The 15,186-nt window shown below is 38.6% G+C and overlaps 1 protein-coding gene across 1 annotated transcript in view; it reads left to right on the top strand.

Annotated features, from left to right (window-relative positions):
- The first annotated feature begins 2,168 nt into the window (after positions 1-2,168).
- Positions 2,169-15,186, top strand: part of LOC108669490 (calcineurin subunit B type 2-like) — a 38,533-nt gene continuing 25,515 nt past the window's right edge. The window contains exon 1 of the mRNA XM_018156839.1: positions 2,169-2,265. Within this exon, the coding sequence (XP_018012328.1) occupies positions 2,169-2,265 (97 nt within the window). The remainder of the gene's footprint in view (positions 2,266-15,186) is intronic.

Here is a 15,186-nt window from a genome sequence, read left to right as displayed (position 1 = left end):
ATATGTAGCAGTGGCGTCAATCGAACTTCGAGGACACGTTACACATAATTTTAATAACCAGCGAAAAAGAAATATACACGAGAAAGTATGAGAACGGATAAAAATGACTAAGCACTTGATTCCTAGGTTCTACGAAATAGTTCCGTCTTAAAGGCGTCGACGAAACACCTGCAACGAAGGAGCCGATATTAGAGAAGCAGGTAGAGTGTGTTAGGTACTGGCTGCGGCGACCGGGAACGCTCTGTCGCCGACGGTAGATAGAAGTGTAGATGGTACGATGAGATCAGCTGTTGATGACGCATGCAGTCGTCTTCTAGGAGGCAGATCAGACATGCGCTGCAGACATTCCGTGAGAAATCGCACGCGCTCCGTGCAGGCATCGTAACGTCAGAACAGCGGCCTTGAACTGCGTGCGCTGGTGAATGCGCAGCCAGTGAAGATCGCGCAATATCGAAGTAACGTGATCGAATTTTCGCTCATTGCACACGAGTCGCGCAGCAGCGTTCTTTACGGACTACAGTTTATTAAGTGCTGTGATCGGAAGTCCATAGAGTCTAATATGGTCAGAACGATAATTACTTGCCATAGTCTAATATGGTCAGAACGAGTGCCATCAAGAGGGCCTCACGGACCGGCGCTACGTATTCGTCGCGGAGCGCCAAAACAAGCGGTGGTGACTTTGGCAATGTGATTGTTTATAGAAATCCAGTAGAACGTCGAGGTTGAGAACCGAAGACGCAGACATGACGAACTCGTTGTCCTCGCGAATAGGGTTGGCCGGAAGCTGATGCTGGCACCGAGCAGTCGTAAACCAAATAGTTTATTTATGATGCATTGAGCTGGAGCCAGTGGGAGCGCATCTAGTCTGATACGGCGTCCATGCAGACAGAAATCCGGTTCTGCAACGCTACAACGTCAGCCGGTGCACCGTAGCCATAAATTTGGGGGTCGTCGGCGAACATATTCGGATTCAAACTATATGAATCAATTATGTGCAATACGTCCACAGTGGATAACAGGAAGAGGACGGGCCGAGGACTGAACCCTATGGGACGCCGCATGACCAACTATGGCGTAGATGAAGAGTTCCTGCTCCGAACACATTGAAATCTATTGCTGAGATAGGACTCGAACTAATGTAGCTCTGTGCCGCGCAGGCCCAATTATACGTCAAGTTGGCGCAGTAAAGTGGCGTGGTCAACCGTGTCAATTGCCCACTGCTTGCAGAATATCTGAAAGCACCTTCAGCACTGCGGTTTCCGTCGAGTGGAGATGACTGTATGCAGACTGGAGGCGAGGCATGAGACCGGACAGCTGGAGTTGGTTATTCAGTTGTCAGGTCACAACGCATTGATTTGATCATTGATCGATATAATCGATATCAAATCATGTTATTATTGATCGATATGATTTGGGACCAGAAGCGTCAAGATATGTTTTTTTTAATAGAAGCGTAATTTAAGCTGATCTCTGGAGTGTAAATTCTCTGGAACAACGCCGTCGGTGAGGCAGCAGTTGAAAAGTTCGTGCAGAAAGGTGCTGGGGTTAGGACATTCCCCCTATATAGTAACGACGTCGGCAGCGGATCGCTGGCGCACTGCTTGCTAGGCAGCGCGCTCTGCAGCGATGACATCGTCAGCGGTGAAGCAAGTGAAATCTTGCACCACGTAGTCGAACGGGTATGGAGCAAATGTTGCCGATGGAGCATCGGCTGACGACGCTTCTGTGCCTCGCACAACAGAAATTTTGTTTCCCCAAAACCGCTTGGAATTCCTCCACGCTCGTCACCCGAATCATCTCTGTGACCTGTTCCCATGAGTTTATCTAGCGATCGCCACAGCACACGAGGGTCGCTGCGTTGCGCGTCGACTCTCAGCCATCAAAATGACTCGGTTTAAGATTGAATAAGGTCGACATAATTACTCCGCGCTTCTCGCCAGGTGCAGGCCACATCAGCTGCAGCAGCAGGATAGCCGCGTCTGTTCGCCGATAGACAGCCCGCTGAAGCAGTCGAATCCCCAGCTTCGAGACCCGACATTCATCGTTGAACCATGGATCGGAGACTCGTTGGGGTATCCGAACTGTGCGTGCAGGAATGAGGTCATCGAGTGCACAGATCAGCTCAGTATTGTGGAGTTGCGCTTGATCGCTGATTGATAGCTTCAACCATGAGTCTGGCCGACATTGTCGGGTCGACTGCAGTGTTTTGGTTGCGCTCCAACCGGCTCCAGCTCAACGCTGCCGAAACAGCGCCAAGGGCGGCAGGTAAGGGTTTGCACCGTCCACTGATATAGTCGACGGTTGGTTACTGAAATTTCGATGATGTCGACTGGCTGAATTTGAAGGTCAGCACGCGTGAAGACAGCGTCCAGCAGTCCGCTCATGTCGTGCGTCGGCAATGTTACGTGACAAACCAAGCCGAAGATGGACAGCAGGTCGTTCAGCTGACGAGCCGATGGGTCTTCGACGCGATCCAGTCGAACGTTCAAATCGCCGGTAATAAGGACATGATCGGGTAAAGTCACAGGTCTGCTGAAGACATCGCTCAATTAGACGAAAAAGTCGCGCGACACAGCCGCCGTTCCAGCACGATAGATGGTGACTGCAACGCCCGTAAACGAGGCACAGGTGACCCTAGCACATAGCAGCTTAAAGGTTATGAGTTGAATGCCGATGTCACGAATGATAAGGTGCATCCTCTGCTGGTGACTGTATCTACTCCGCCGTAATTCATGGCCTGGGCGCCGCGTTGCATGTGGGGCAGCGCGCTCGACTGCCTGTAGTCCCTCCACGCGAAGACGCGAGATTCAAACAGAGTCAGCGTCGTGTCAGGTCTCCGTCAGGAAGGCGACTCCAAATGAGCGCGAGCGAACGATGATAAGAAACTCGTCTACCTTGTTATTCAGCGAACGTATGTTGGGTTGTCAACGTATGTTGAGGCTGAACGATAACGGCGACACGGCTGAACACAGTAGCGATCAACATGAACGCTAAGCAGGTTTTGAGGCCTACGGTTCGCCACTTGCCGATGCTCACACCAGCATGCGCAGACGTAGAGCTCAGCGCAAATAATTGCCAGTGATAATGAGCACACCGTTGCCCTGCACGTCTCGATAGGTGGCAGCAGGACTCCTATTTCGGGCAGCACGGCATCCACGATAAGACAAGCGAGGCCTGGGAGACGTCACGATGAGTAAATCTAATGGTCACGTACTAATTTCCTTATGCTTCTGCTGCCTTAAGCTTTAGTCCGGTCGTCTTTCGCTCACACCTCGTGCACCTCAAGTTCTAAAAGAAAAGGTCAAATAGTTTCTTACCTATGTATACAAAAATAGGTATGGATTTATCCAACAGCGTTGCTTTGCAGAATACATATATTCAAAGCGTATAAATTTCCGTGGTGCAAAACGCTTTGCGTAATTTACTCACGACCATCTCCGAGATTTATTTATTTGCCAGGATCAACAAAAAATATTGGTAAAGTTCTTTGTTCCCATTCTGTGATATAACTTGAACCTATTCATTAAATCTAACGGACTAGGAGCATTGCTAATTCCATCAAGGACAGCCCCTTGCTGGAATACGAGAAATATTATTATTACCTAAAAATACGAGAAATATTATTTAAAAATTATGGGTCGATTGAAAACGTAAGACGTGCAAAAAGTGCGATATCTATAATTTCTTATTCCATCGGAAAAAGAGAAAGAAATCAAAATAGGTAATAAGAAATCAAAATCTTAATGACAATCAGAAACACGAGTTCTGCACTAAGTGTAGAAATGAAAGAAAATAATTCGGTTTGCTGCAAAAAAGTTATCATTTCAAGCATTAATTTTAACAAAGAATACGTTTTATGGGAACGTTGAGAAACTGAACTGCAGGATTCATCTGCTCGTTTCAAGTGGAATCACACGAATCGACTTGTTTGTTGCATTTGCTGCATCGTGAATTTCATTTGGCCCTCACCACGAAGCCTTCTGACGTCACTCGCTGGTCCGGCACGCCGGATGCTCACGTAGCACAGATTTAGTCGTGCGCACAACACGTTTGATGAGACCAAGGTCCAAATTCCGCGAACAATGCAAGCGACCAGAGCATCGAATGACAATCAATGGAAATTGTTTGATCATTGGAGCAGAACTGTCAGAAAAAGTGCCCGAAATTAAATGAAATAATCGTGCTGTTTGCCTAACCTGAATATTATAATTTAATTCCAGTTCGTTACCAAAGAAGCAGAGAAAAGGGAAAGAAATGATGCTGTTATAACCTCAGAAGCTCACGATTCGGATTGGAAGTGGCGTGGTCATACTATTCCTATTTTCGTTAGAATACACGAAAATTGTTTGAAATAAAAAACAGAAGTCCTAATTGCAAAACCTGAGCGGGAGATAACTTTTTTCGTATACAAATGAGAACAAATTACGGAAACATCACGGGCTCGGAAATTAGAACTTACATAATGGCACAAAGTGCATCTCTGCCGCTTGATTTTTTCTCTGCTTTAACTGGGTAGTTTAAAAATTATACTGATGACCTGGATTGAGGTCATTATTGAAAATTAGGAGGAATGTTGACGACAATAAATTACCGTTAACGACAATAATAATCCAGATGTCTCGGAAAGCGTAGAACAATCGTCCAATGATTCTTGCTTTGGCATAGTTTGATAGTACATACAAGAATTTTTTTAATTCTGCGAATGTTTACTTCTTATCACTTGTTGCCTTCCTCCTGTAATGCATGCATTAATGTAGCTTACGGCTGATGATATATATTACTTGTGGCCTTCCATAATGTCAAAGCTTGTTTTTAACTGGTAACTCAAAGATCATAATATGTCACTCAGCTTCCTAAAATGGCCTGAATTGAGTTCTGAAATATATTAAATCCAAACAATTTTTTTCCTCAACTATAATGTGTTCAGAATAGTTGTGATCCCTAGAAAAAAGTGCAATAATCAAATCATCTACGTCGCGATATTTCAGAAATAGCCGAGTGAATGTTGCAATTCAAAGAAAATCTCTTAGTGTGAAATGTCTGGAACTCATGGCAAGGACATAAATTTAAAGATATATTTGTCATACTGGAATTTCAGTAGTTGCACATGCACACACTAGTTTTTAAGAAGTTTTATAGGACTAAATGTAACGGTATATATAATCAAAGACAATATGATACAATACAATGATACAATACAATAATACAATATGATTCTTGGGTAAATCAATGATCGTTCAATTTAGTACATCCATTTTCGCACTCGACAAGAACTCCTACCATTTCACCATCTCTTTTCAGAAATCGACATCCGCGATCAAAAATAACCTTAAAACATGGCCTCTTCTGTCGACCTCTTTTCGATTACAGCAAAATATTGTTGACTCGGTGCGTACGAGAAAAAAAAAACATAAAACTAAGAAATTTGTTTTTCGTGGCTTTAGAATTTGGCATGGCAGGGGGCGAAGTGTCGGCATCAAAGGATGCTTCATCGACATCAATAGCTGCATGGCGCTGCTCGCAATATTGAACTCTAGCGCGGTACTGTCAGGGGCTTACTTGTCCTTGAATTCTAACACTAGTTTGTTGGGACTTGTTTTCTTCATGCGGTTCCGGAGCTCTGTTCTTAAAAATACAATCTTTTTTTGGACTAAATCGATAAGATTTTTCTTTACATTACTCAATTACCGAACGATCATAAGAAAATTCGAATCATCCAATTCCAATCATCCAATTCCACTCATTCAATTCCAATCATCCAATTCCAATCATCCAATTCCACTCGTCCAATTCCACTCATCCAATTCCACTCATCCAATTCCAAGCATCCAATTTCAATCATCCCATTCCAATCATCCAATTCCAATTATCCAATTCCAAGCATCCAATTCCAATCATTCAATTCCAATCATCCAATTCCACTCATCCAATTCCAATTATTCAATTCCAAGCATCCAATTCCAAGAATCCAATTCCAAGCATCCAATTTCACTCATCCAATTCAACTCATCCAATTCCACTCATCCAGTTCCAAGCATCCAATTCCAATCATCCAATTCCACTCATCCAATTCCAATTTCATCCAATTCCACTCATCCAATTCCTCATCCAATTCCACACATCCAATTCCAATAATCCAATTCCAAGCATTAAATTCCAAGCATCCAATTCCAATCACCCAATTCCAGTCATCCAATTCCACACACCCAATTTCACTCATCCAATTCCAGTCATCCAATTCCACTCATCCAATTCCACTCATCCAATTCCACTAATCCAATTCCAAGCATCCAATTCCAAGCATTAAATTCCAATCATCCAATTTCACTCGTCCAATTCCAAGCATCTAATTCCACTCATCCAATTTCAATCATCTAATTCCAGTTATCCAATTCCACTCATCCAAAATTCCAATTTTTTGATTAGAAAATTCCACTCAAATAATAACTAATGTCATTTAGAGGGTTTGAATTTTTTCCCAGTATATTTACTCAGTTACCGCTGATATATTGACCATAAATAGTAACCGTGATAAGGGAACAACAGTGATTCAGTGCCACTGTCTCATTTTACCTGTCGTGCATTTTGAACGTGTGGATAATATCGCTATATTCACTTGCAAGCAATAGGAAATACAAATTTATAGGAACCTTAGAGATATTTCAAGACAGACCATCATATCCAACGAAATCAATTCCAATTTCCAGATCCCCCATTGCTCGACAGTTATATCAACACTCAAGTAGACATTCAATTTTTATACAATTCGACTGTTAGTGTAAGTTAAAAGGAGATTAATAATCTTAAAGAGCGATACCACAGCAAGTTATCGATATCCACTTCATCTCTTTGTTTTTTTTCTTTCATTCGTAGAATGAATTATTTTAGCGCCCTCATAAGTTCCTGAAAATAACGTTGAGCTCGAGTGCTTATGATCATTAAGAACAAACATATGGAAAAGCTTGAAGCCGTCACCGCACATTTAGGCCGCAAAAATCTGCTGATGAGGTCGTTTGCGTGCGCTGGTAAGCCGCGTCTCAGACGCCCAGTGATCTCCTAGAAGCTTGCTTAACGGTGTCAGCGACCGCTAGTTAAGTTCCATCTTAAGATCCTTGTGGTGAGAGCCTTCATGTGGAACTCGTTGAATGTGATATCATTTGGGAGATGACAGGTGCTAAGAAGAATGACAGGTGCTAATTAAGACAGCAGATGCTAACTTTGACAGGAGCCAAGACAGCAGTTGCTAACATTGACAGGTGCTATATAGACAGCAGGTGCTAACTTTGACAGGTACTAATAAGAAGTGAATATGTAAGAAAATCACATCACGCTCTTTCACGCTCAAATCAGATCAATCACGCTCTTTCGACAACTTTATTAAAATAAACAGCTTTTAATTTGTGCACATGGCGGGTTATAATTAAGGACTGAAGAGGAAGACTTCAAATGAGAACAGGAGCATAGGTATAGTAACCCAAAATACACCAAACGTCTATTTCGTAGTAATCTCCGGTCAGACTTATTACTTACTGTGATTATGGTTGCAGGGTTTCCCGCTATTTTGTCACTTAATAACAAATTCCTTATAAAAAAAGACAAATTGTACATGTAATTTTTAGGTAGACAGTCAAAAATCGCGAAATCACTTGTAATGATTACATTTGTTTACTACTGACTTTGAAATGTTGAGGTAGAAATTTTCAAGAAATAGCTATATTAGCTACGAAAAATATAAAATGCATGTTGATATCTGACACAGCACATAATTTAAATCAATGCAGTAATACAAGAAAATACCGCGCAAAATACACCATTGTTATAATTATGCTTTTAATTGTTCTGATGAAGTTTCAATTAAGGCCGCGAAGAGGGGACGACAGCTGCATTTAATTAAAATAATTAAATTAGAGTGACCGCAGTTAATCGTTCGCGTTCGATGTTGAAGCTGCGGCTTGATCAACGTTGAAATTAATTCATTAGTTTTCTTTTAGAAAAACTCTTCAAAATTGTGGAACGTCGGTAAATTATTTTTTCATGATACTTTGACGAGTCAATTAAATTGCAGGAAATTTAAATGAAAACCGATATTTATAAATACAAACTGAAAAAATAAATAATTGCATACTATTTCTTGCAAACTGGGAGAAATAATAGGCTTTAGTTTAAATTTTTTATATCTTATGGTGTGTGTTCTCCGAAACTAATTAATTCAGTACGTAATCAAAGTGGGAAGCTATTTTTATCGTTAGGATATTTTTAATACCATGTTGAGCATCACAATGCCCATAATAAAAATGGCGCCTCATAATATTAGGTTTATTTTCTAATAAATACTTTTTAGATGTACAGAACTATACAGCGTCGAATACAATTTAGGAGTCGATTATGGCGAGAATCAACGTACGATAAACATTTTCAAACAATAAACAATATAAATGACATTGCCCGATTCACGGCATTTCAAACATTTGGGTGAAACTGAAATATAAGAAAGTGAACTTATTTTAAATATATAAAAATTTTAAATGGTCTGATGATAAGAAAGGAGATCATTGAACTTTCACCTATTTCGCCATCAAAAGAAGCCTTCACAAAGTTAGGAGCCTTCATCCTGAGGAGGCTGAGTTGCAAATGCCGCCCAAAACTTATCAAGATCTGGCAAGTCCTGCGCAAAGTTTCGTTATTATATTAACCGGTGATTATATTCCATTATTAATTTTATTATATATTTCATTATTACATTAATCGTTGATAATATATAATTATTATATATTTCATTATCATATTAACCGGTGATTATATTTCATTGTTGTATATTTCATTATCATATTAACCGGTGATTCTGAGAGAAACGGTAAAAGACTCTCGCCGGAGGTACAAATGTTGATAAGTTGTATGGTGCCTAACAAAAACTCGTGGTAAGAAGCCATGATAACCTGATCAACACTTCTATAACATGAGTTTAATAAAGTTTACTCGCGAGTGTAATGGTCTGCTCCGCCGAGTAAGAAAGTTTTTTTTTTATTTTTCTTGTTTATTTTTAAATTTATTTCCCCCTGGATAACCCAGATGAAGAACAGATATAAAGGATTGACTCAAAGGATTGATCTTTGCTCTCTCCAAACTCGTCACTTGGTTGAAGTCAGTTAATGCAAAATCTTCATCAACAATCGCGATGTGCTGGTGATGATGATGAATCTTTATCTGTGATATCCATGTAACCTTGATGATGAACACTAATCATCTTCGGTCCCGATGAACACTCGATGATACCGACGAATATAGTCGGTATGGTTCAAAAGATATACAGTTCCTTACACTCTTGGGTCGTTTGAATACTACTCTTTCTTGTAGGATTTATTCGAATTGTTCATTGTAAATATTCGGATGCTTCTTGAAAGTAGGAAGTTAAAAAAATAAATCGATACACCGTAAAAGGTCAACTATTTAGGGAGCGGGCAGTTCTTGAAGCAGCGTTCCCGTAGCAGCATGTGGAAGTTATGCAGCTTTGCAATGAGGCAATAGCAAAGATTGAGTTAACACATGTCAGGAGGTGCACAGGTAAGTTTATGAATGGGAACTATGGCAATGTTGATGTAATTTGAGAATAATGCAAAATTAGTATTTTCTGCTATTGTTTCCGGTTTAAATCAGATTATTAATTTCTTTGCAGGGATCTGGTGTTCCCAGCCTCAGATTTACTTTAATCAGACTTACTTTAATTCTCGTAGAATTTTATTTATTGTTATATATTGTTAATCGTACTGGTATATTATAGATGAATAAAAATGTTTCAAAATGGGTCAATTATCTGAACCTCGGCACGCAAGATCAACACAATGAGGGGCTTTTCCAGGATCTATTCGATCAGATTTTAAAATTGAAATTTCATTGCATTTCTATATTCAGGGACCAGTCTTATGATGGATTCAGTAACTCAATTGGTATAAAGTGGTTTTATTTCAATAAATAGAAACGATTCCGGACTGCATCTCAAAATCCCGAAAATTGATAATTCTCCTTTCTTCGCGTTTTAAATAGTTTTTTTTTTGTTCCAGATATATTACCCTCATTGCTACAGAAAAAAATTCATCCAGCCATCAGCTTTTTATGCCATGATATGAGTTTTCAATATATAAATGGTAGGAACTTACATGAACTTGAACTGAGTGATCCCGACAAATGCTGCTAATGGAAACATCAGCTTGTGACCAGGAAGTATTCTGGGAGTCTCCCTTCATTATTTCGGAAGCAATTTGCCATAAATTGGGCAATCTGGCTGTCATTTTACGAGCCCCGAAGAGAGGACGGCTGACCAATCTTACGTCATTCTGATGTGTTCTCTAAACGTCGTGCGGGGATGACGTCATGAGTGGAGTTGAACATGAAACAAATGTATTTCCGTGAGATGATTATTATTATGTATTCACTAAATAATGAGAATATTATTATGTTTGCGCTGCATACACTGTAATAGTGCTGCGCAAAAGATCAATATTTTTACACTAGTAGTACGCACAAAAGATTATTAACGAAGTAACTATGAAAGAAACAATTTTATTGTCAGATAACTCGGTAGCTTCAATGGTTAACTCAGTGAAAAAAGAGGTCATACATAATAACATATGCTTCAACTAAGGAAGTTTACAGAGGCCGATCACATCATCTGATAAATCGAATTAATACTGAAATTATTCCGTTAGTTAAGCTTACCGAAGAAGCTTGTACATAAATATAAGTAAACTAATAAATTGATAAATGATAAGATGTGAAAGAGGCAATAAATTTTTCATGTTAGAAATTTTATGAAAATATACTCATGATGCCTCATTGAGAAACGATATAGACTATATATGTGTATTAAATCTTAAACATTTGATTAATATGAACCGAATGTATAGCCATAAACTTTACGATACGAGCCATTAGATTGTCAGCACGGCAGCATGAGGAGTGAGCCATTAGATTGTCAGCACGGCAGCATGAGGTGTGAGCCATTAGATTGTCAGCACGGCAGCATGAGGNCCTGCCACAAATAAACGAGTCCCAATAAACAATTAATTCCTTCGAAAACTTTAAGTCACTAAAAACAATTTCTCAATTGATATACGCATGTATCCTATTCCTCACTCGTGTAGTATCTTCCACAACCAAGAATCAAGTCGACATTCGACACTCGCTGAGCAAACATTTTCCGTTTGTTCGCAGGGTGTCGAACAAGTCTCCGTCTGCCGCTCTAAATTGGCTGGCCCTCGCCTCCGTCAATCAGTTCAGTTGGTCGTCAACGTCTCGTGGAATCAGTGCGAGAATTTTTCCCTGATTATCCCCAAATACTGCACAGGTGTACACGTGAGCGGCAGAGAAAAAAAATTGAGATGAATTTCTCGCGGAAAATTTCCCCGTGGTTCTATTTCTTGTGCTCGTGAGCAGCACAGGAAAAATTTTTGAGATGAATGTCTCTGGGAAAATCAATCCGCGAAGAGAAATGCTGTTGAAAATTGAAGGCAATAAAATTTTATTGTTAAAATTTTACATTTCCCCCAGCAGCAGTTTGTCAGCGTGCCATATTTCTCGCTTGATGTTGTCAAGCGAGCAAAAAAAGACTCTAGTGTGAGTCATCACCTGAGTCAACATTAGAGTTAATAAGCAGCGCTTATTGCGTACCAGAATTCCCGCTAATCTCAGCGACGCAAAGCGGCAAGATTATTGCCACGCGTAAACCAGTAAAAATCTAACGTAATTTTTATATCTCAACCTCGATAGAATTGCTAACATAAAGGTAAATGTTCTTACGATATTTGATGAGTTTCAGTTCCACCTTTTGCGAAAGTTTTTTAGCTTGGGATCAGATTCAGGGAAAAAACGTATCTCATGTGATATGTCATGTTTTCATGGTTTGAATTTCCATTCTTGTAAAATTGTAAAATAGCTCTTAACTTTAAAATCATTATATATATCACTACCTAATTAGCTAGGTTCTCAACTAAAATTTATGTAGTTTATTTGGATTAAATATTTGTACAACAATTATGCATGTGCGAATCGCATTTTATGCTAGAATTTTCATATCTTGTTTTCAGAGAACAGATTTTAATGATTTTACTCGATCTATCTAATTACCTGGTATAATTAATTACGCATTATCATTGTAAAATTAAATTTAGTTAAACGTTACAGCTTTAGTGTTTAACCTAAGACTATAATGTCTTGTTATTGATTTGAAAGTAGTTGTAAATCGATTTCCGTAGCAAAATTTTCCTTCGAGCTAAATGAAGAAACGAAAGATTTCCTTGAAAGCTGCCACTTCGATTGAACGCGCTAATGAATTTCATTTGCTTAATTGAGGAACATGTTGCGCATTGCGGGACGAGGCTCATTTTCGTCCGTTACCAATCGGCAGCCACGCATCGGTTGCAAGGCGACGCAGTTTTCATTAATAATTTTTACAGTTACGCATTGATTGACGGTATTGTAGCTATGTTTAGTAACTAAGGTACATTTTTCATAATTTCATATTATCTCACTCGCTGTTAGGCTACCTGCAGGAATGTTAATAATTTTTATCCTAATCAAATAAACATAATATTCTGCATACGAAATCAAGGTGATAACCAAGTAAGAAATTCTTGGTATCTGTTCAATATCTTTCTTTATCTACGTATTTTAATATTTAACTATGCCATCATTACATAGCAAAATAATTAAAGTGAATTAATCACATTTAATTATTAAGTAATCTTGCACAATTTAAATTCTGTGCAAGAACTTCGTATGAAAATCAGTCTCTGGTTGAGGGCACGACACGCGAGCGCGAAGCCTGGTAAGGGAAATGCGTCTGGGGCTTCACTTGAACCTTGCATTTGACGTCAAGCAAGGCAAGTGACTTTCATTAATAAATTTATTTACCATATTCCCATCTCATGACGGCCATCTTGAATATCATGACAAAATATCGAAGATTATAACAATTTAGATTATTACAAATTTTTCCAACTATTTCGCCTTAATAATTGAACTCGAAGTACTGATTAGTCATACAATTTTGTTGTTAAAAAATGTTCTGCAAGGCGCAGTTTCCAGCATCTCGTTATCCGTAATATGTTTAGGATCGTAATTCTAGAATTTTTTGCTGAATTTAAATGGTAAATATTGTTTTTGCTAAAGTATAGGGGAAATATAAATCTTGGAAATTACTTATAAATTTTGATTTTCGAAAACCAACAAGCGTGTGATTACTTTTGATTGAATGTGGAATGACGCACTTGAGGATCAATTTCATCCTAAGCTCGCTTTTCGAAATTTTAATCGTAAAATCATCAGTTTATTAGACCATTCAGCAGTTCTATACTCATGGCGATAGTCCAGTAAGAAATTCTTGATATCTGTTCAATATCTTTCTTTATCTACGTATTTTAATATTTAACTATGCCATCATTACATAGCAAAATAATTAAAGTGAATTAATCACATTTAATTATTAATTAATCTTGCACAATTTAAATTTTGTGCAAGAACTTCGTATGAAAATCAGTCTCTGGTTGAGGGCACGACACGCGAGCGCGAAGCCTGGTAAGGGATGTGCGTCTGGGGCTTCACTTGAACCTTGCATTTGACGTCAAGCAAGGCAAGTGACTTTCATTAATAAATTTATTTACCATATTCCCACCTCATGACGGCCATCTTGAATATCATGACAAAATAGCGTAGATAATAACAATATAAATTATTACAAGTTTTTTCAACTATTTCGCCTTTATAATTGAACGCGAAGTACTGATTAGTCATACAATTTTGTTGTTGAAATGTTTCGTACACAACGTGTATAATAATAAATTTTCCTTTCGAAATACTTTCCCAGTATATCGAATATTTGTTTATCTCTTCAATGGGATTCGTTTTTGTGTGTGAAAATAATGTTTGTGATTAAAATTAGATTATAAATTGGTAAGAGTTATAATTTATTTCAATTTTTATCATTCATCTGGCAATTTTGGTGTTGAGTTTAGTGTGTATTTTATGATAGTTGTTGTTTTGGTATTCGCATGTTGGTCACAAATATTCTATTTATTGTCCTGCTTCTTAATGATGACGGCTGAGACTATGAATACAATATTATCATACATTCTTCTAAAATGTCAACCAATATTTCAAATTTCACCTTAACATTATGTCCCGTTAACTTGTTCCATTTTTCGACGTTTTCAGTGTGTATGTTGAGTTTCTGGTCCGACCCTTATTAATAGAAATTTTACATATTAATTTCTCGGGTTTATACCGCTCACCTCGCTGAATTTTTTCGTTACTCCAAATGGATCTTGAATATGACATTAAACTCCCAAGGCCAGAGTCTTGTGTATGTTTCTCTCTCTCTCAGGTTCTGTGAGAAGCAGTTTTCAGCATCTTGTTCTCCGTAATATGTTTAGGACCGTGTGATTAATTTCGATTGAAAGTGGAATGACGCCCTCGAGCATCAATTTAATCCTAAGCTCGCTTATCGAAATTTTAATAATAAATTAATCAGTTTATTAGACCATTCAGCAGTTTTATTCACTTATTTTACACTCATTTAAATCTTTATTTTAATTCTTGGGCCTATTGATCGCTCCAACTGACAACGTATCGGCAGGGCATCACCCATGAGAAGGTAATTAGAATGTTATTAGCAACATCCGTAGACTTAAGTTGCCAGCGTTGTACCTACTAACAACGTATCCGCAGGGCATCACCCATGAGAAGGTAATTAGAATGTTATTAGCAACATCCGTAGACTTAAGTTGCCAGCGTTGTACCTACTAACAACTTTATTAGATTAGTTTTTTCGTTACCAGGCTGAATATATTCTGAATATTTCACATTATAATCATAAGACACGTCGCATTAAATCAATGACGTTATTTTTAATAAAAGTCATATTTAAAAACAAATGATTTATTTTGACTTAATACCGGACTTTACGAATTCACTCATGAGTCATGTGGCTACATTGTAAGCCAGGCTTTAAACTTTAACACATGAGTTATATGCCATCGTTGTGCCATCGTTGCGCCACAAGCTGAACATTAAAAATTCAGCGAAGCATCAATCCACGTCGTAGTTACTGGAGATACTCTTATACCAGGTACGCAGGCATGGCAATTTCTGGTATTTGAAATAAGTCAACCAAATTACTTAGTCCAGGTGCCATAT

This window comes from Hyalella azteca, unplaced genomic scaffold (assembly GCF_000764305.2).
Source record: "Hyalella azteca isolate HAZT.00-mixed unplaced genomic scaffold, Hazt_2.0.2 contig13279, whole genome shotgun sequence".
Taxonomy (NCBI): domain Eukaryota; kingdom Metazoa; phylum Arthropoda; class Malacostraca; order Amphipoda; family Hyalellidae; genus Hyalella; species Hyalella azteca.
The sequence above is the reverse complement of the archived record's forward strand: the minus strand, read 5'-3'. Positions and strand labels throughout refer to the sequence as shown.